General features: G+C 39.9%; 1 protein-coding gene across 2 annotated transcripts in view; it reads left to right on the top strand.

The window, feature by feature from the left end:
- The window catches only part of RAB31 (RAB31, member RAS oncogene family), a 68,981-nt gene extending 60,353 nt beyond the window's left edge, over nt 1-8,628 (top strand). For both annotated transcript variants that reach the window (XM_054192131.1, XM_054192130.1), the window contains exon 7: nt 4,325-8,628. In XM_054192131.1, the coding sequence (XP_054048106.1) occupies nt 4,325-4,422 (98 nt within the window). In that variant the 3' untranslated portion in view covers nt 4,423-8,628. The remainder of the gene's footprint in view (nt 1-4,324) is intronic.
- The last annotated feature ends 14,309 nt before the right edge of the window (nt 8,629-22,937 follow it).

The raw sequence follows: 22,937 nt of genomic DNA on the forward strand, positions 1-22,937 counted from the left end.
TTTTTTTCTGAGCTAATGGATGCCACAGCTCATAACTGGAGCATCACATTCAAAAAGGAACAAAGAGAGCAGATTTTATTACTGTGATGATGCATCGTGCTTCCAGCTGCAGCAGGGCAATCCCTATCTGCCAAGTTCTGCTTGCAGAGCTGTCACCCAGTCCCTGTTGTCTCTCTTCCTTCCCTGCTCCAGTTTTCATTTGTCTCCCTTCCCATTTTGTTTACCTCTTGTCCCAACCTCTCATTTCCCAATCTCTTTGCCTCTGGCACTCTCAGAACCGCAACTCCCCGCGTGCTGATTAATCTCTTTACATTAACAAGTCTCAGATTCAATAGCAGCAGTTGGAACTCTACCAGGCATGGGAGAAGACTCTGACCTCCATCCTGGACTGCCTCAGCCCAACTCAAACATGCCAGGAAGGAGGAGATGCAATTGATTTAGTGCTTCCCGCCTGTTAACCTGGATGGCTCAGTTCAGAACCATGACAGTTTCTGTAACCCTACAGTTGAGCAATCGCTTGTGACACTTATTTTACAAACTGTGGTGCGTTCACTAGAATGAGATCATAGAGGACACCAAGACCTCTGCACGAATGTGTAGAGGTGCATGTTTACAAACAGTTTTGTTGCACAAAATCAGTGAAACAGGGTCTAAACATTAGTGAAATGAAAACAAAAATATAGAATCATATATTTAATTAATACAAGTGTAAAAATCTAATTTTTAAATTGCAGTCAGTGGACCTCATTCCCTAGAAATATCAGCAATGGGAACCACATGGAACTTTTATACTGTCTCAATAGTAGTATATCCCTAAGTTCCTTCACCAGTTCAGCTGTGGAGTTCTTAGATAAACGTATGCGCATCTGTTTTTCTCTGATAGATGTTTTCATCTGGAATCCTGAGATGTGCTGTTGGTGGTCTTTGGCAAGCTGGATAGTTGTCCTGCTCTGTAAAATGGAGAAAAGACTCTTATTTCTGGTCCAGTTTGTCGTTTTTAAGTTAAGCAAGAGAAGATTTCAATCTCTCGTGGCCCTTTTGAGCTGACTGTCTTAACAGAGCAGTCATCGGTTTGAAGGGGAATTGCCTTAATCTGTTTGTTTCTTCAGCAGGAGAATTGCTGGGCTGGATGTCAGGGCACTGCTGCTCCTTTCTGACATCAACTGCTTGAAAGAAATAGCATAAAGTAACAATGCTGTGTGTTGTCTAATGCAGGGGTATTTTTTGTTGCTGTGGAACAGAGGCTATGTATGCCAGTGAGATATACTTTTAAAATTATTATGTATTTTCTAAAATCAATTCGGTGTTATGACCTTTGTTGATCCTGACTCAGTGCCAGCTAGATTGAGTTGGTGTCAGCAATATTGATGCCATATTTATCAAGAGATGAATGAGGAGATGAGATGATCACGGCACTTTTAGGCAGCGATAGTGATTAAGCTGGTTTAGAAGCAGGAAGCGTAGGTGCAGGCTCATCATCCTTAGTGTTCTGCTGCTGCTTAAACCTTTCTCTGTTACAGCGTCTGCCGTGAGACTAGCTGTCAAGGAGGCCCAGGGAGAGACAATTGGTCAAACAGAGTTCTGACTGATCATTTTCATCCACTCCCTCCGACCCTTGGTGAAAAATCACTGTATTGTTTGCTGTGGAGCTGGTTCTCAGGTGTTAGACTGAGTTTTATGCTCCAAAAGAGTTTGCTCCTGTCAACCGTGCATCAGATGGTAAAAGCTGCTTGGGCAGGGATAAGTCTTATTACTAAAACTAAAATGATTTAACTCGATGGTTTAATAAATCTGGTAATAAGAGAAATAATGATTGTGAGAAAACTCACCTACTAAAAAAAAAAAATCTCAAACTTGAAAAACTTTAAGACTGTTTAAAGCTTTATTTCCGTGTATTGAATTCAAGGGCGGGGGGGGTGGGTATCCAAACAGCAGAAAACATGGCTAGTTAATGACAAACAGTACTTAATTTCAAAGGCCAGAATAACTAACCATCAAATATTATATCTAGAGATTTTTTTTCTCTTTATTATTTGTAGTTGTTATCTGTGAGGTTTTTATCGTTTTGAGAAATTAAATAAATCAAGGTGATTCTTAATGACATATATTGTGTCCTGGCCTGAATGAAACAAAGTGCTCGCTGACCTTGAATCCTACAATGGTTTTGCTTCAAAGATAAGCTTGCCTGCTTCTTTGCATAGAAAAGATTTGATACTCGTAAGAACTATGAAATGCCGGATGAGAAACAAATAGAGGTAACATAGTTGTTTAATGCGGACTTGTAAAATGAAAGCTAAGCTAGTTGCATGTTAAAGCTCTCCTCTTCCAAACTTGCCGTTAGAAGAACCTCATGTTTAGAGAGTATTTGCTTAGTGGTATGTTATGGAAACTGTAGATTCCAACTTTTTTAGCTACACTGTGCTCTGAGTCGGATTGATAGACTTTTATTTTAGTTGTGACTGAGTTGAAAGCACTTTGGAAATAGTAGGTACCTAATGCAAAAGTTCTCTCCAGGTCTCTACAATGACAGCGCTACCTTCTTGGAAAGCCTCTCACAGATGCTACGTTCTTCCTATTCCCTAGAGTTTTAAGAATTGGTGGATTCTCTCTGTCTCCAAGGAGAGCCAACAGAACTAAAGCATGTGACAACTGTGTCTATAACCACCCATTCTGATTTTTATTTTATTTTGGAAGGGTGCCTACAAACAAGAAGTCCAAACATAATGTAAACAGGGTGTGAAGTTGATATTTTAGTGACCTAAGTAGAGTGCAGCATTGTAATGTCAGTGCTTATACATGTTTCGGCCCTCAAGATACCCATTTCTCACTCCGTTGGACCAAGTACAGTATCTTTAGCTTAGTAATGTGAGGACTTTTTCCCCTCTCATTCAGTTGTGCAAACACCCAAGATTATCTGCTTCAAAAGTCACGCTTTTGTTGTATAACGTACCTGTTCAGAACTGACTGAATAAGAGGGGTGAAATTTTGATGGGCTTGACCAAAGGTAATTTTGGGGACAAGCTTTACAGATGAAATTTTGCTGTTTGATTTTATTGGGATTGGATTTTACCTGAATGCTTTTAGCTGCTTGCCTTCCCACAGCCACCCCCTACCCCCAAGTAAATTGTAAGACTCAGGCTTCAACATAGGTACATAATTCATGGAACGTTTGGCAAGAGCGAGCTGTGAATAAATGCCGCAAAGGATCGGAGAACCTAAACTGTAAAATCCACCTGGATTACAATGAGCTGTTCGCAGGAACTTTATGCTCTCTGCAAGTGGCGCATAACAAACAAATGTTGAATATTTTAACTCTTGCTATTTAACATGGGTAATAGTAAAACCAGGAGTAAGTCATAGAAAGTAGATTCAACTACAGAAAAAAATTCCAGCAAATCCACAAGGTAATGAGAAAGTATGTTACCATGACTGTAAACTCTCTAAGACACTGATGGGAGAGATCACTCAGTTTAATGGAAGAAACAGGCCCACCAGAGATAGAGGATAGATTGGACCTGGGAGGTTCTTGTTTTTCCATTTATAATTCTAATTATTAAGCACATTGTATGTTGTCCACGAGTAGGAAGCCAGCTAGACAAAAGATGCGGCAGTACTAAAAGGGCACACGGGGGAGGGAGTTGGAACAGTGCCTTCTGCCCCTGGGAAAGAACTCTAGCTCTCCTGCGATGGCTGTAATTCCTTCAAACACTTAAAATAATCACCCCATAAGATGATTAAAAAGTCAGAAGAGTTGGGGGGGGTGGGGAGTGGTGGTGTGTTAAGTAATCAAAGCTGTCAACTGGAAAGACGTGGGTAGCCCTCAAAGGAGGGAGGGATTCGATGAAAAGAAGAGATTTTTTTTTTTTTTTCTTTTTCAAGTATAGGCAGCATGTGTTTAGTTACAGTGCTTTGTAAAACTCTAGTGTACAAGGGCTAAATGCCATGCAGATTTAGGACAGGCAAGATCTTGTTAAACTAGCACTGCTCACATGTAAGTGGAATTAGGAGAAAGCTGAGAATTTTCTCTTTCTTAGTTGTAAGGTGCTCAGTGAGATAACTGGGGTTTTTTTTGAACACATGGATAACATAATTTCAGTGTACTTGATGCCTTCTCAATAGCCGTATTTCATATACTTTTTAAAATGTGAAAATCTTTCATAAGCAGGACGCAAGGAAAAAGAATCAAGATACACAGGAGACGGTTGTTTTCTGGTGAAGTTTCACAGATGTAATTCTTATGCAAGCTAAACTGTCTTAACTGTTACCTGCGTGTGTTGTTACTACCTCGGGAAAATTGAATTCACTGTCTCCTTGTGTGTTTCAGGTCAGCAAATTCCACCCTTAGATCCTCACGAAAACGGTAACAACGGAGCAATCAAACTTGGAAAGCAGACTTCACAGACGGGTAGGCGGTGCTGCTGACCCAACTGGGATCTTTTTAGATTTACTTGAAAAAACAGCACCATTTGCTTTTTTCACTGAGAAAGGACTTCATGATCGCAGTGACATGGCTCCTTGTCTTGAAAGCAGTAATTTCAATACTTCCCATGAGCAATAATGCGAGGACCAGAAGCAGAAAGCTTTACTTCAAAAGGATTTTGCAAAATCTAGTTGGAAAAATCCTCTCTAATATCCTGACAAAATTACAATGTCAAAGTACTCTGATTCTCTGTTTAAGCCAATGACTGGTTTTGATTTTTTTTTTTAATAAAAAGACCCTTTTATATATAAATTTTAGATCTGCTGCAAAAACTTCTCTTCTTACATTGCAAAGTGGACTTGGCATGTTTTTAGAGTTTTCCCTGTAATAATAGGGTGAAAAAAACCCATAAAACCTGAATTCTGGCTTACAGTTTCTCTGCCATCTTTCTAGCTGGACTCTGCTTCAGTATTTTTCTAAATCTGTGGCTTCATCTCATATTTCCAGTAAACATCAGCAAGAAATGGACTGAATTTGCTAACTAGAAAAAAAAAATGGATCTAAAGGACGAGTGAGTGCAATTTTTACAGGCTAGAAGTCAAAATCTGTGTCAGGAGGTGCTGTGTATGTGAAAGAAGGAGTTGTCACGAAGTAGACTGCTGGACCCCACACAGTTCCAGTCTGCTCTGGAATAAAAGTGAAGATGCAGCCACTGTGCTTTGCCTGAATTGATTCCCTTTCTAGGGCGCAGGCTTCATTAATTACTGAAATTGTAAAAAGAACACAAACGCCAGCTTAATATCTGCTGCTTACTGGGTTTCCTCCAAATCTGTGCCCCAGACCAAAGTTGTCTCTGCTCAAAGATGCCACTTCCTTTGTTTCTAAAAGAGTGCCGCACCGCACCGCTCCTTCGTGGTCTCACTGCAGCGCTCCAAGAAGGCTCCAAGTTGGAAGAACGATATTTCTGTGCAGAAACACCTTAAGAGAACACAATATAATTTGGGGTTAAAGGCTGGAATCTAATAAAACAAACCAGAGCATTTCTTTACAAATGCGGTTCTGTGAATTTGTGGAGTGGTCCCCTCACCCACATCGGGATGTGGTATGGAAGACCCACTGGGGGATACCTTTGAAGCTTGATGCACTTGAAAATACAGTGTAGGAAAAAAAAAAAAATCCAACAGGTGGTTATGAACTAGAAATAATGCAAAACTATCTATTCTCCACTTCCGTCTGTCATGAATGTGTGTGACCGAGATGATAAAATACAAATTTATCTTCTTCGTCAATTTCATTGGTAAATCGGATCTAGGGTAAGAATGTAGGCTTCAAAACCAAAGCCCAGCCTGCATTCCACAAGTTAATTTGTTCCCTTGCGAGGAAAATTAACCCCGCTGCACGTTTGTTGGGGACTTATGAAAAGCAAACAAAAGGGAAAAATGACTCTTCCCCAGTAAATCACGAACAGGCAGGCTAGAGCTGGGTTTCCGTGTTTATACATAAAAATCCGATCTTACTGCTTGGTTGTGAGATTGCTTTGATAAAGTGGCACTAATTATTAGGGCTTGAAACGGAGCCAGATGAAATCAACAGGAACATTTCTTTGTCTTCAGAGGGCTTGAAGTAGTTGGAGGTGGGAAATGTCCCACTGGATTTTATCTAAGAATCAACTGCATTGTTTTTTCACATGTGATCCGGTTTTCAGATATTTTGGACTCCTTTGGAAGCACTCATACTTGAAAAATATGCCCTTGGATAATACACTGACAGCTACCATGAAAAAGGATATTTTGGTTAAACTTTCAGTTGCCACCTGTGCTGGTACATGATCCATGTCACTGCTTCATTGCAGCAACTATTTTACAGATAATCCAGGGTTATTTAAGTGAAAATTCAGCGATCGTCAGTTGTTGCTAGTTGAGGATGGAGACAGGCTCCTTTAGGGAACGTTTCATCCCATCCAAGTACCAGCGGGTCTGCTGTGGGTGCCCGCCTCTTTCAACTGGCTGCGGAGGGAGAGGTTAACCTGGCCTTCAGCACAAAAGAATTATCAAATTTATCAACATCACAGATTCATTAATTGATGGGACCTGTGACCCAACGCTGCAAGAGATCTGGTTCTTCCTAAATAAAACCCAGTAAAAGGCTAGACCTGTTACCAAGAAAACAAGGTGAGAACAAACCCGCGTTTTTAAAGGTGTCATAAATTCTAATTCAACATACAATAGCTATGCATAACTGATTTTTAAGCTTTCGTGAATCTTTGCGGCATATTTCTTTTTTTTTTTTTTAACATGACATCTGAAAACTCATGTAACCCTGCTTGAGATGTCTGAAAGTTTTGTAAGACAATTCTGCGAGTACCTTGCATACTCTAATTTGTGCTGGAACTGGCAATTGATGCCAATCTGTATGGAATAGTTATTGTCTTGAACAACCAACGCTCACAGCTGCCATTGAGCTGTGTGTGAATCAGAACAGGTTTACGAGTTGTATATTAAAATAGTTTAAAATCAGAAGTTGTTACAATGGATCTCTGGCAGATTTTAAAATTCAAATGCTGGCTAACTAGGCTCAAAGATGTTTTTGCATTTGGTGGGACAAATCTTAATCACCTCATTCTGCTTTTAGTCAAGAAAAAGATTTAAATGAATAAGGATTCTGTTTGTGTTAAGTTCTTGAGATTTGGGCTATGGTGAGCTTCAGTGGGGAACGCTGAAGTCACAGGTGGAAAAATAACAGGCCACAGTGCTGTGCAGAGCAGCTCGTGGTTTTTTTTGAAGACAGGGCTCGCCTCCGACGATGATGTTGCGCCTCTGCTGTTCGTCAAAGCTAAAGTGCAGCTTTAACCTGCCTCTTCAAATGGGGGAAGGGTTTGTTTTAAAAATTGTGATTTTTTTCAAATGTAAAACTCATGATTTCTGCTGCCTTTTGTTGCCTGCGTTGCTTGGAAAGTACCACCACGCTTCATAAACAGCCAGAAAAATGACATACAAAAAAAACCAACCCCAAAATCTGAGTCAAAAGTTTCAGCAGCAACCGGAATTCCTCTTAGCAGTTAATGGCTGGTGAAAAGCTCAATTACTGTACAGGAGCACCTGCCGCTGTAGCTGATCTGCTCTAATAATAATAGGAAGAAGAATAACGCTGCTGTGGTTCTAGGTTGGCCAGCTGGTGCTGGGTTCATCCCAAGGTGGGTTTTCTGGAGAGAGCCGGCAGCAGGAGCGAAGCCCAGGCTGCAGTGCCAAGGATCTTTGGTGGAGCTTGTTTGCACCGTGACTCCAGACTCTGACTGTCCAATTGTGGGTGACTTGCTTTTCTGGCTTGTCATGAACTAGTTTAAAAACAAGATTATGAAGGAACTAGTTTTCATATATGCTCTGCATATGTGTGTGTATATAAGTACAGTTTTATATTGTTATGCTGACATGTAGTGTTTTTTCACTATGTCTGGTTCTCATATACTGCACATTGTATTCTGTAAGTACATTTTTTTTGTTAATGGTCATTTCACCTCTATGAACTTAAAGTTACGGATCAAAGGTAGCAAGAAGATGAAGGTACACGTAGGTACAATTGTTGACTTGCCATTCTTACGCGTGAAAATGGCATATTGTAGAAAAAGTTTGTCTTGCAGACTGAGAAATCTAAAAAAGGCCATTATTTTGCAAGAATTGGGACTCAAAAGCATTCAAGTTACACTCTAAAAATAAAAAAAAAATTACAGTTTTTGTTCATGGTACAGCAGGTCTATCTGAAGTGCTGCAATGTGACATGGGTCTGTATCAATACCTAGAAAAGTTACCTGTCATCCCTTGTCTTCACTAATCCTTCATGGCACGTGGTAATAAACGTGACTAGATAGATTATACATGCGAGCACTCTGACTATAATCAGACCTTTTCAGTACAATGATGCTATATTTTACTATCCTACCCTTCATTATTTAAACCAGAGTCAGTGATAAATTGTAAGTTTAAAATCACCTGCTAAGTACTCTTCCTCTGTTTTGTTTATATAAGGGCTTTGACTGGGCTGGACCCACTCGCTTGGTGTATGGGATGCTGCAATCTGTTAATACTTTACCTTCTGTTTTACATATTAATTGTATCATACCTAATAATATTTTTTTTTGCCCTAAAACGTAGGTTTTGTGTTTTATTTAACCTACAATGATTAATGCTAATAAATGTTTTAAATACCTCTGATTTGGAGATGTCTGGTTTCAGTAAAGCAAAATAGGTCCCATTTTTCACATCATTTGCCCTCGCAAAAGGGCTGTCTGCAGTCTGTGGATTGCTTACCTGGGATTTAAAAGCAGCTTGAAAGGTGTGTGGCTGGCCTTTTAGCAGAAACTGAATGCCTTCCTGGGGGATCCCACGGTGCAGACGAACTTTCAAAAACCAGAAAAAGATTATCTGGAAATCCCTTTGCTAAGTTAGTTGATTTATCCATTAGAAGAGAGGTACCTGATGGCCAGGGTCAGCTTGGAAGTTTAGAATAGTAGCTGTCAGTAAAAATTGGGCGTACGGTTACCACTTGCTTTGAACAGCAGCCGTGACTATGGCTCACAAGACACGTTCTCTTTTGTATGTTTTTATTTTGGTGGTGCATTTAATTTTTTATCATACTTTATGTCCCTTGAACTTGTGTTTAGGAGTTAAGAATTAACACTCCCTTAAGAAGTATGCAGTATTTCATAGCTCTTAGTGCTATTGTTTCAGGAGGACTTTAAACTCACCAGAAGTTTTTTGCACTGTCTGGTTCGTATTTCCAAAGTTGTTACCGCAACTATGAGGACTATGAATAAAGTCCTTTCCTTTTTTTAAGGAAAAGCAGCGGTTTGGAGTAAGGCTTTTCTAACTACCATGATAAAATAAAGTTTTAAAATTAAATAAATTACTGTGATAAAAATTATAATTACTATGATAAATTACCGTGATAAAAGCACACACCAGTACACAAGAAGCGCGGTAACTCAAATAACAGCACAGAACACCATTTCTCTACGTAAGGAGAAACCAGTATTTCAAAGGGGATTTATGTAGGTTGTGAGTTTAGTTACAGCTTGAAGATACCCGGCAGGATCCGTTCCCTGCTTTAAAGCATTCATAATCACATTGAAAAAATTACGTACCTCATCTCCAGCTATGCGTAAATAAAAATGATCCTATACATAACTGTAAACTGTAAAAGGTGATGTACTTAATTCAAGGAAAGCCCAATTGAGCTCCTCGCAACTGTTATCAGTGTGTTGGAAAATCAGAAGGGAATGATGTTTTTCCTTTCAGTGCAGGGAGTTGTGCCCCTTTGATGGACCAGTCCTTGCATTGCCAGTGGGATGTTTTACATGGCCTGGAAGCATGTTCTTGTAGTGCTTTGGGTTAGTTTACAGTTGAATTTAGCAATGAGAGGGGAGCCGTACAATTGTCTGGAAAATAAACTTCCTCTGCTTTCCTTTTGAAGACTGAAGGTTGTGTCTCGGGGTACTTAAGGAAAAGTATTTGACATTTCAGCCTTCAAAATCTTCACGACAGCGGCTTCAGTCTTTCTGCAGGGAGCATCACAGGACACCCTGCTGTGCTCTCCTGAGCACTGGTCTGAAATCAGGACAGCACGGCTGATGAAATAGTCTGTGTATCTACTTCATACCTCCGCCCCCTCACCCAGTCTGCAAAAGTGTTTAGCCTACTACCGGGTTTGTGAAATGCCTCCCTTCCCTGAAAGGAAAACAGTAAGCTGCGGGATTATTTTATTAATTTTTTTTTTCCCTTTTCCTCCTCAGTGTTGTTTTACAGAAGGCTACACAGTAATTTTCTTAAAAGCCTTAAAACGCTCGTGGGAGGATAGACTGGCTAAAAGTATTTGTACAAATGCCTCTGTTAATTGGTGGAGGTTACTCCCTAAGGACTCGGCGTCAACGATAGGATGCATTCACGTGTAATGGGCTTCTTGACCATTAATAAGATCCGCTTTTGATTACATCTGTTTCTGACAGCTGGAACAGGGGTAAATTCAGTGCTTGATATAAATGCTCTCTCACTGTCCAAAAGACAGTTTCTTCACCAGAAACTGGAAAGTCAATGATTGACCGCATTTAGCAGGTTAAGATGAGAAGGAATAAATAATAGCATAACGTAGTATCATACAGCCTTTTTCGTGTCTGAAAAATCTATTTCAGGTGGGTTTCTTCTCTTTTGATTAAGAGGAGTCCTTTTTGCAAAATGTCTGTGTTTCTGATACTACCAAGTGGGTCTTGATGCAGATTAGTTTGCATGGTCACTTATGCTGCTGTGGATTTTGTAGGAGCATGGGGACAGGTGCGTGACATTAGCATTCATAATCACTGTGTTTTCAATAGACACAGGGCAGAAGTGTTACTGAAATTGTTTTGTAACACAGTTGTTGTGAAAACTGAAGATAGCACACTGGCAGAACCTGAAGTGTAAGAGACCTGTACTAACTTGCATTTAGTGTCGCACCAATTAATAAGTTTTTAATAAGATGTGTTTATTCAGTGCAGAAAAGTCTAGCACTAGGGTAGAAGAGAATTTTGAGGCTTCTGGTTAGGTATTAAACATTTGTCAGCTTGGAAGGATTTCTTATTTTCTGGCTGTTAAATTACTCCTGCCAGAAATCATTTTTATCCCTGAGACTCCTTGAAGTATTTTTTTTTTTTTAAAAAAAAGCTTTCTTTGAAAAGGACTGACCTTGTTTTCTCAAAACCTCCCTGAGAACCCGAGCTTTATCTTTCCCATCATCTGTCAAAAGTTCTTTGAGACACACCTTATTTATCATGAAACACTTAACCCTTCTGATTACCACACTCGGAGAATTAAAATAAATAAAATAAAATAAAATAAAATAAAATAAAATAAAATAAAATAAAAGATAAAATGCGTTTCCCCTGAAGTCCATTTAATTCACGTTTATTTTACCAAGTCACCATCATTCCTGTTCCCCTACAGCAAGTAGATTCCTCAGGGGAAATGATCTGTTACGGATTGAGAGAGAGAGAGTCCCTAGGCTTCTGAGTACTTATTGACAAGTACCAATCAATAAGGAAGTCAGCTTACATGACTAAGAGATGCCCTTGAGGAAAATGAACATCACGTTCCTTCCTCTTTCTCAATATAACATGACTTGGGGGGGCAAGTGATAGCGCTGCTTGCTGTTAGTAACTTAAAATAAATAAAAAAATGAGTCAGAGGATGGTAACAGTTTTTATTCGCTTGTTTAGTAGGGTTGAAATGTAGGTTAAGCACCTTAGAAAATAAATCCCTGCTTCCTGTCATCTTCAAAGAAGCCGGCTGCTTTGCTGACAAATATACGTCGGGAGTTTTCAAGGAGGTTTAGCAAGAAAGACCAATGGATGCAACCTGGAGGACACAGTGCATTTCAAAATCCCTCTCTGATAAATTCTAGCCCTGCAAAAAAATCAAGTCGTCAGCACACCTAGAACCACTGCCAAATATCCGAGTTCCCGTCTCTGTTCATCACTCATCACATGGGACAATTTTGCGCTGTAGATATTTACCAAAAAAGGATAAAATGTGTAGTAGGAATCTAATAAGAGCCCTCAGAAAGAAGGACGTTCAAAATAAAGACTTCAGTTTTCTGTGCGGTTTCTTGAGACAGTCAGGAACACAAATGAGAATGAAATAGCTTTCCTGGCAGCATTCCTTTTAGAGATACCATTTGTCCTCTGAGTTTCACCACGCTCTGTAGGTCATTCTTGGTTCTCAGGGAAAATTTGCTTTCAAGGTGGCAACCTGAACCGCCTGCTGGCACCTAACCAGCTCTCCTCCTACGCCACAGCCTTTAACGCCGCAATGGTTCTCCCCATAGTCTCAGTAAGGAGGGACAAGAAGTCTTATTAGCCCCTGATGTTTCTAATGGAGGTTACTCAGTTTCTTGGCAGTTTTGAATACAAAGGAGGCTTTTGAGATATGCTGGAAATATGACCTCATAATGATCTAGGGAAGGGCTCTCAACAGATAAACTTGTTTCCTCGTGACAGATACCACAAAAGAAAACGCCTTTTTTTTTTTTTTGGTAAGTTTTTCACCACGTTTTTTTTTTTTTTTTTCATTTTTAATGTTTTTCAGAGGTGAAATTTCTGGAGGGGAAATAGGTTTCTTGAAATGAGAACAAGGCCAGAATGTGACGTTGATTATGAAATTCTGAGAAGGGAAAATAATGTTTAGAATTGAAAAGAAGGGGCAAACAACATGATGATGTCCTGCCCTGGAAGATACTCTTCGTGGTGGGTCACAACCCCCTCGAGGTGATAGAGAAGGAACAAAAGCAATGTCTGAAATAAGAAATTTGGATTTGGGGTAAAAAGGATATCACATTATAAATGGTCCAAGTGCGTATACATGCTATTCATGGCACAGCCGCGTTAACACCATTGTTACTTGAGAACCCTAGCTAATAAATGAGCATAATCAAATACAAGATTAAGAGTGCATCAGGTGCCTAGACTCCACCTGTAAAAAATGATACCATATCTTTACCTGTGCGTATGCCCCAATTTAAATAGTACAAAGTCCATTGAATAAAAGATGATACCCATTCATGCAGTCCGTGACACACCGGTTACTGATTTGGAGCCCTGGACAAAGGGCTTTGGCAAATACATTCCGATGCACTTACGTAGCCACCCTGCCCGCATGCTTTAGCTTTTCATGAAGCTTGAACTTGGCTGAACAATGTCTTGGAATGTTGGGTAGTTTTCCACGAAAAGGGCAAATTGTTTGAGAGAAGGCTAAGGAAGAAAGGATGAGGTGGTGATAAATGTATCCAAGTAGATTTGCATTGACTGATTTAACCGCAGCATGTAGTATGTACTTAAGTACTTGCTGCTGGGAGTATAAAGGCTTTACAATAACACAACATCCATCACTGAAAGATAAAATGGAGGGAATTTTATTTTATTTTTCCCGGAGGAAATTGATGCCTTAGAAAATCCACAAGATTTGAGTCATCCAGTCATCACCGTCAGCGGGCACATCTCTCAGACACCTCGCCTCATCTCACTGCGAATCCCACACCAGCGAAAGATGCACGCCACGGCACAAAACTGCACCCTTCCTTGTGTGATAGACACGGTTTAAAAAATTACAGGGCCTGAAGCAACCACCAGATTAGAAGGAGAGCCTCCATCCGAGAAGCCTGTTCCACATCACATCAGTGACAGGGAGGTGAGGATGTCCAGGAGCTATGGGTTTCAAAGCGCTGGGAAAGTGGTTACTTAGCTATTTGGCAAGATGACTCAGCCCATGTCTCTGGTAGTGCAGGAGAGCCTGAAGTTATTGAGGCTGCCTCCTGACAGGTCTGCTTTTGAAGAAAGCTGGGTTTTTTTCAGTGAAATGGTGCCAGAATTCCCAGGAGAGGTCCCCGTTCCTCAAGACATTTGAGGAAAGGCGTGCTCCCCGCCATTTTCAACCAGCATTGGAAATTTTCCTTCCACTCAGCAGGAAGTGTAAATAAATCCTGGGTGTTAGATAATTCCAAAGTATATTTTAAGCCAGGCAGCCACAGGCAGGAAACTAGAGTTTGGGAACTTGTGATTTTCTTTTGGTATCTTCAGGTCATGCTGGAGGTGTAAGCAAGCCATGCTTCAAGCTAGGTGGCCTATCTGATTTTACACACAACCATGTCATAAAAAGTGTGTGATGAGGTGATGGGAAAATTCTCTATCAAATTCTGTAGCCATCTGCAATTTTAAACAGAACGATTACTATAATGTCACAGTTGTCATTTACCTACGTCTTTCATACTCAGAGCTGGTCTATGGAGAGTGAGATTTTGACTGATTATGACAGAGTGTAAATTGTCAGCCTCCTCCCACCAGGGTAAATGCCTCCAATTTATGTATCTTCCCATTTATGTATCCATCCTCTCTGGATAGAGGCCAGATGAGAACGGATCATTCTATGCCATCCTTCTAGAAGGCCACTGAATAAGGGCAATTTTGAGTCAGGCCTTTGAGACCTTGATGCCTTAGGTTGCCCCGGTGTACGTTGAATTAACACGCTATCAGGCCGCCATGGCAACACCATCACTTCCATCAGAACTGGCCCCCGTATTGCCTCATACAAGAGCAGGTTTCATGGGCGGTTTTGTGCATTTCTAAGTTTTCCTGTGAGGCAACTGGAAATATTTCATTTCCTTATGATGTCATCTGGTATCTGCTGATGACACAATGAAGGGAAGTGTTATATTTTATTGGCTACTCAACTCACACAAAGGCCAGTAAAAAAAATGAAAATGTGCAAAAGTCCTTTTAAGCACGCCTTGGGCAAACTCTGCTGTTCTAGATTCTAGAAAAGGAGTCAGATAATTGATAGACATTCCTATGGTCATCCCACCAAGCAAATTGCTTCTGCTTGCATTTAAGAATGAATCCGTCCATGTTATCCAGGCTGAACCAATCAGAATTTGGGTCAGTCATTATGTGGCCAGAAGCCCTCCCATCCTGTCCAGTCTTTTATAACACGTTGTTACTGAAATTTGTTAAAATTTAGTAGCCCAAATGAGTCAGTCAGAAACCTCTATCCAGTTCACTCTCGAAGAGACAAACATAAGATTTAAATGCTCATTTCGCTTGTCATTAAATATAAAGGAAAAAAAAAATTGTGACAAAATACCATGCATGATGTCACTGGAATACACAAGCTTTCCCAAATGCATGACAGTTTTTAAGGAAGAGCCTAATTCTCAGATTTAAAATGTGACTTAGTAAAAACGTAACGATGCAGTTCCTTGCTTTGCTGTCCATCAAAGCTATCCAGATGAAGCTTCCTAAGATTTGCCGAAGATTACGTGCCAGACTTGGAAACTCAATTGAGAATGTGAAAATTGCCTCTTTGGCTTAGCCGTCCCTAAGATTGAACATCCAATATTTTAACTTAGTTAAAAGTTTTGTTTCTGATGCATAAGCCAAAATCCAGCTCAGCTGTTTCTGTCACAATTGTATTGTGTCTGAATAGCTAACAAGAGCAAAATGCAACGATTTCTTTTTTTGCCTTTGATGTGAGTGAATTCACCATAATTCACCTGGGGACTAGTTTCTGGATAAGAAAGCACAGTTTTTACTAAGCTACTTTGAAAAGCTGAATTTTTTCTGTTACAATAATGAAGCGATATGAAATTCTTTCCCTTTCACTGTATGTGTGAGAGAATGTTCATCAGTGAAAGCAAAACACATTTAAATCTTCAGGGCTGAATGCTCCCAAGAGTATGACAAAAATTGGTGGAGATACTCTTGGAGCCATTCATATTCATTCTGAACAAATATTGGTGCACAGGGGAAATTTCAGACGATTGGTAAAAAGTGAACGTGGCACATTGTAAAGAAAAAACGTGATGGGTTTGGATAATTACAAGCGTTACATAGGCCCTGGGCAAAATACTAATGAAGACAGATATGGGAAACAAATAGGAATTAATTCATAGGTGGTAGCTTATGTAATGCTAATCAATATGTTTTTAATGGAAAATAGGTGCATTCAAGCAACAAGATGAGATTTAAAGGTAGTTGCTTAAGGTAGATGTATTGACTTAATACAGATAGATTACTTTAAGTCATTTGATGTAGCCCTGCATGACAATCTGGTAAAAAACCCCAGTACTATACAAAATCAATTTACCTGTATCAAATGCTCTGCGAACCAATTAGCAGCTACATCAGCATGTCTCTACTCGCTTCTAATGGGTTATTTAATGGCTTCAAAGGAGCATACGCAGCTCAATGTCTTTATCAGTGATCTGGAAGAAAACGTAAACTCTTTGCTGATAACTTTGCAAATGACACCAAAATTGCTGGAAAGGAAAGACAAAAGAGAACAAAATGACATAAGGGTATTTAACGTGGTGCTTCAGATCTTAAGCCTTAAGCCAGTATTTAAAAATAGGACGAGTCTCAATGTGGAAGATACTATCTGCTATCTGTCTGTGGCGGGACTCTGAAGCCCCCAGTGCTGGCCCAGAGAGGGAGGATGGTGGATGAACAGAAATTGCTCTCTGATCCACTACAGATTCCCATTTTCCTCATTTCTGTTATCTGCCTTACTCGGGGAAGGAAAAAATGCAAGGAATGCCAGGCATGGGAAAAAAAGTCACATTCCAGGTTTGCAGTGGCTGACTCTGGTTTTCTATTAAATTGCTATTAATTTACACTGAATTGCTATTAATTTATATTAAGTTTTTTTTTCATACTAGGGACAAAGGAGGAGAAAACACACCTGCCTCATTTGAAGGTGAAAGGAGGGGAAGCTCGCTGTCCTGTCTGTCTGCCAGCAGAAAGAAAGGGGCAGGAGCAATGTGGATTAGGAGAGAGGGAAGGAAAAAAAAAACAAACCAAAACAGCAAAACAGGAGAGAAGTAGTTTGGGGTGATGGAGTGGGAGCAGAAGGGTCTCAATGCATTTTAGTGTGTTTCCCTCTGAAAAGCAGAACTGAAGCCAGGAAACCTGTGGAATTGAAACAGTGGTGGCGCAGTTAAGGTCTGTATTAAAAGGCATGCTCACAAAATATTTACAAGCATTTAACTTTATGAGTTTAGTGGTGAAACATCTATTTATGTAGCTATCTGCAACAGGTATGGTAGGCACAGGACCCAAGTAGCGGGTGAGTGGGTACGCTATCCTAACTTTCCTTGTTAGCGCTTGGTGTTGGGGGAGGAAAATGGTGAATACTCAGGGTTACCGGGCAGGGAGAGCACCAGGGAATAGTGCACAGCCTGTCAGATCCTTGGTTGACGAGCAGGCACAGGTTGGGAGTGGAAAGGTCCCACATGAGGTAATCCAGGTCAGGGAATCTTTTGCTACACGGGGCTTTCTTGCAGGCCTTTTTACCTCTTGCAACTTCAAAACTGCTGTTGGGTATTCCAGCTTTGCCTCTGCAAAGTGTTCATACCTGTTTTAAGGTGACCCACTGAAGTACCAGAACAAAGTCTGAAAGATGTGTCCCTGGTTTTGCCCAGTGTATCAATTGCATATTGCAATCTAACAGGTCCTCGTGGTTATCATTTGTACAATTAAGCTATAAATAATTCAGTATTTGGCAGTCAACCATTCCATCAATAATATTATGCAGACTTTTTTTTTCTTCCCCGAATGCAAAGTAAATAAATATTTCATAAATGAACTCTCAGGTTGAGTGTTCAAGCTTGTGTGCAGACACAGAACATGTCTGCCACAAACCAACTGGGGTGGGGAGATGATTCTAGAAGCCTTGTGTCTGTACTGCTAGAGATAATGAATTGATCAAAAGCAAAGATCTTTCATGTGTGTATTAGCCACGTATTAGTAACCTTAGCTTCCTGCATCTGTTAGAGGAGAATTTTGAGCATTTGCCTGTTTCCTGCCACAACACGAGGCTAACGGAGAAAGAGTTTCCAGAAGATGCAGACAACCCACGAAAGCAGAGCAGCTGCGGATGCCCACAGGAGCTGTGATTTTGCAAATCTGCAGACTCTTAACTTTATGCGTATTAGTATTCCTCCGGATTGCATAAACGTGTGCGATTGCAGAGGCAGAGCTTTAGCTGGCATAAGTCCTTGCGATTTAATTGATCATTCAGAGTGGAGGAAAATCTTATGTTATTTGGTAAAGAGACTACGAGGGAATGGATCTTTCCTTGTCAGTCACTACGCAACTGATGGAATCCACTGACAGGCTGAGTTTCTCCATGTGTCCTGTTTTTTTTTCTTTTGCTCTGCCCATTTTCAGGCTCCCGGCTAATTTCATCTTTCAGCAGAGACAAACATTTCATTCTCATGTTCATGATACCTATATATTTTTGAAGTGTTGTTAACATAGTTTTTGCTGTCTCTTTCTGCCTGGCCCTGCTTTATTGATAGAAAAAATAGCTGTCTAAAATGTTCTTCCTTGAGAAAAGTTGCTAATTTTCCCCCAGAGATCTTCTCCTTGTGTCTGTCTTCAGTCAATTCTACTCAATTTTCTAAGAAAGATCTAGCACTGCTTCTTCAGCGTGTGTTTACTTTCTCTTGTAAACATTGCAAACTAATGTACCCTGGGAAAAGGAGTTGGATTCTTCTCGTTTGCAAATACCATTAACAGAATTGTGGATCAAATTCCATACGCAGCTCCAAATTGCACACTCAATTAGGGCCTGATCCAACGCTTATTAAAGTCACTGGAAAAATTCCCCCCCGATTTTAATGGACTGTAGCTCAGACCTTAGGGAATGGACATTTCCACTGCGGATGATCAGTTTAACCTTTGAGCATGCTGGAATTTACACAATGATAGACTCACAGGGCTGGAAAGGACTTCAGAGGTCACATCTCAAGGCAGGATCAGCTAAATTTATATCTCCCAACAGATGTCTAACCTGTTCTTAAAGGTCAGTGACTGGGACTCCATGGATTACGCTTCCAGGCAATCTTTTTGTTAATTATCCTTACTCTTAAAAACTTCATATCTGCTCTAAATCAGTTCTTGCTCTGATCTACACCCATTACTTCCTGCCCTATTCCAATTAAGCGAGAGCAGACTATTTTCTTTCTCTTTGCAAGAGCTTTTCATGTATTTGAAGACTGTTACTGAATGCATGAGTCAATCTTGTCTTCCTTACGCTTAAACAACCTCAGTTTTTCACTCTGTTCTCACGTTTCAATCTGTTTTCTGGACCTTAGTCATTACAAGTCCTCTCTTCTGGACTCCCTTCAATTATCCCACATCTTTCCTGGAGGATAGTGCCCAAAACTGGACACCGCACTTCAGTGATGTCTTATCGATGTTTAGTGGAGGGAAAGCACTTCATGTGTCATGCACAGTCGCAGTACAATGCTTGTCTTTCGCACGTTGATGTGACATTACTTGCTCCCATTCACCTTGTGACCCATTAGAACTGAACCAAGGCATAATGTGAAAACACAATTTTCCCTCTGCTTGGGAGATGCTGAGGGCAGAATTAGCATTCTTGAGCTGCTATGTGTATTAACAGAGCAAATGAAAGGTGAAATTTGAATCCTAGTTGCCAGATGAGTTCTCCAAACTGCGATTGAGAAAGATCATGATGTTGTTTGCAAGAATTTCAGATTGGAAAAGAGATGCAATGACCACAGGGCATCATCATGCTGTTCCTGCAGAATTAGATAAGACTGTTATTTAAGACAGTTTTTCTCTTCTGGAGGTGAGTTTCAAGTACATACTTACATTTGTTTACTTACCTATGCATACTTTGGCTACTTTTTAGCAAAGTGTTTGTGCATTTTTAGAAATGCAACAGCAGCAAACAAGAACCAACACACACATTCCATGTTTTGTATATTGAATTGTCTCATTGCATCCCTCATGAATGTATATGAATTGTAAGAACCAATTATTGAAAACAGTATTCAAAAATCCATTTCCTTAATAACTTTGTCCTTTTTCAAAGGACTAATGGCTTTTAGCACATCTAAAATTGTCTCGGGAATCATTCTGTTATTTAAACGCTACTTTAAAACACAAAGACAAGATACAAGTTTTGTCTTGTTCCTACATAATTTAATGGACTAGAGGATTTTTGTGTTCAGCAGAACAGAACTGGGTCCAAAATATGAAAAGTACCTAAAATTTTATGCTATAGCTATATATGAGAATGCCATTATGTGTTATTGGTTTCTCTCTACTTGAATATTCAACACATATTGTATGTTTTTATAATAATGTCACTAGGTAAAGAAATACACTGTAGTTGAACAAACTTGAAGATATTTAACTAAGATTTACTTTTCCAGTCTGTGGCAACATTTGAATAATGCCGTAAATCCTCAATAACAGCACGGACTCCAATTTTACCTTTGATTTACAATATAACAAGTGGGCCTAAGATTATATATGGAACTCATTAGCAGTCAAGTAAATGATGACTAGTGCCTGCTGTATGAACAGTTTTATATTTCAGAAGATAAACAGCAGCACCAAAAGGCCAGGTATTTCCTTAAAGAGAAATTAAAACATACTCTTACCTTTATACCTTTGCATTTTGCAATACTCACTGACTTAGCAGTGCAGGATGCATGAGATACTTCACTGAGTTCATTCTAGAATTTTCCCATTAAAATGACAAGTAATGTGGCACTCGGTTGCTTTTTCTGACAGTCTTAACAACACCAAGAAATTGCAAAGAAGGTCATGATATTGTTTTATTGCAAGACATTTTCAAGTTCAGAATTAGTGGGACTGAATAAACTACCTGCATACTAAACAGTGGAAAACACTATTACGAAACCAAATCTACTCTGCTACTTCTCCGGTATAGAGCGAGCTTATTTAATATTTAATGGCAAACAGTTTTGAAAAATGTGAATGTCCATCTCAAAACTGATGTATTATAACAAAGATACTGAATTCTCAGTGTGAAAAACATCAAGATCTGCAAACACATGGGACAAAGGTTGACCTCAGATTAAGCAAATGTTATCCTTTTGCAAGCAGTGATGAATATACTGAAGACACTTCTGGAACGACATCATGATCTCACTGAAAGCAGTGAGAGGACTTCTATTGACTGCAAGAGATCAAAGATTTCATTCCCGAACTGTGCTGTGAGGTGTTAAAACGAAATGAATCAGCTGTTGAACAAGGTTGCCAGATATTGCCGATCAACAGGACAGGTGTTGTTTAATATAAAAAAATGACATCAGTCTGGATGAAATAAAAGCATTAGATGAGAAATGATACTGAATGCAACAAAACAGATTAATGCATTATTAAGATTCTCAATGTGTTCAAGCAACAACAAAGACTACGTTAAAAAAACATGTTCATACATAATTTCCATTAATCCACCCACTCAATGTTTATGTACTAACTTTGCCATTACTATAACACAAAATGAGCAGACTGAAGCTGGACAGGCAAGCACTGAGCTGGGCTGCCCCGGGCAGGGGCAGAGATGTGAAATCTCTGTCCTCGGAGATTTTAATGACCCCACAGCACAAAGGCCTGAGTGACCTGGCCTGAATCCAGCTTTGACCCTGCTTTGAGTTGGAAATTGAACTACGGCCCACCTGGGGTCCCCTCCAGCCTCAGTGATGCTGCGATGCTCCCTCTGTGAGCCACAGCGTACTTCAGGCTGTGCCCTGTCTTCATTCACTGCCTCTCAATATGCTAGTGATAAGGATTAAAAAGAGATGTATAAAAGAATTAAAAAACAGAGGTATTTCTGTCTTCTAAATCTGCATAGAGGAAGCTTCTTTTGAATTTGTACTCTTTACTGTTATTTTTAAACCCCATTAAAAGGAGAAAAGACAGAACCTTTGGTGGCATTTAGTATTTTGCAGCCGTTGCCCATTCTTTGCAAGCCGAGACCCAGAAGTTCTGGTACATAATCACCAGGTAATTCTGAAGCTGAACTATTATTTCTGAGAAGTGTACATTGTGGCTTAATCTTTGGTGGATTCATGAACAGAAACAGAGTGGAGGTAATAGACTAAGTGTCTGTGTTAACAGAAGAAGAAAAAAATATACTAGGACAGAAAAAACTCCTCTGTCTTCCAGTTTATTTTCCAGATACCAAGAATGCATAAACAGAGTGGAACCTTGGTTTTGCTAACAAAGCCCAGCAAACCACCAGACAGTATTTTTAAATATTGCACTGTAAATAAAGGATGTCATTTAAGATGCTGTTTTATGCGCATCATAAAACAAGTCTGTCGCAGGAGAACTGCAGCCAGAATAGTTGCAAACCTGTAGCAACATTTTCACATATATGCCATGTAACTCCACCCACTGAAGCCAATTCCAATGAGGTAAAACTGTTCTGAAGTACTTTTCTACAGCTTTCTTCACTTATTTCTTCTTCAGTCATTGACGGTATTAAAAGTTACACGGATGTCTGCTGTCGGCAAGAGAGGCCTGGAGAATAGTGCCGAAGTAGGCAGGCGTGACGGTGGCAGGCCTGGAGGAGAGGCAGGCAGCCAAAATGGTGGATGAAGTCTCTGCTGGAGCCAAGGCAGAGCCTGAACCTAAATTACTTAGGGGGTCTCCCCTGCTGAATGGCCTCAAAACCCTTCCTTTGTGGTTGGGGCTGAGGTACAGGTATTCACCAAAGAAATCATGTGATTCACAAGTCTTACTATCATGAGCTGATTTTGAAAGTAGAGCATTTAAGTCATTTCAATGTATTTATTATCAGGACATATTTTTCAAATGGGTTATTATGTCCCTACACACGTTCTTAGCATACCTACACCAGATTGCAAGAGAGAAAAAATAAATGTGTTAATCCTTCTGACTTCATTTCCGTTGCCTGTACTTCAACCTCACATGAATACAAACTTGTGTATCTTACAGCCAGATTCTTCAGAAGTAGATTTAGGACACATGAATCATCAAGGTTCAGAGGGATTTGGCTGTCTATCTGTTTTTTCTTGTTTGGTTATCATTGGTGTATTCAAATATCCCAAGATGCACCATCCGCTTGACAAGTATGGTATTCATGAAAAGGCCTACTGTGAAAACACTGTGTCTGACAAAAAGTGCAAGTGAGAAGGA

Source organism: Rissa tridactyla, chromosome 2, assembly GCF_028500815.1.
Source record: "Rissa tridactyla isolate bRisTri1 chromosome 2, bRisTri1.patW.cur.20221130, whole genome shotgun sequence".
NCBI classification, from domain to species: domain Eukaryota; kingdom Metazoa; phylum Chordata; class Aves; order Charadriiformes; family Laridae; genus Rissa; species Rissa tridactyla.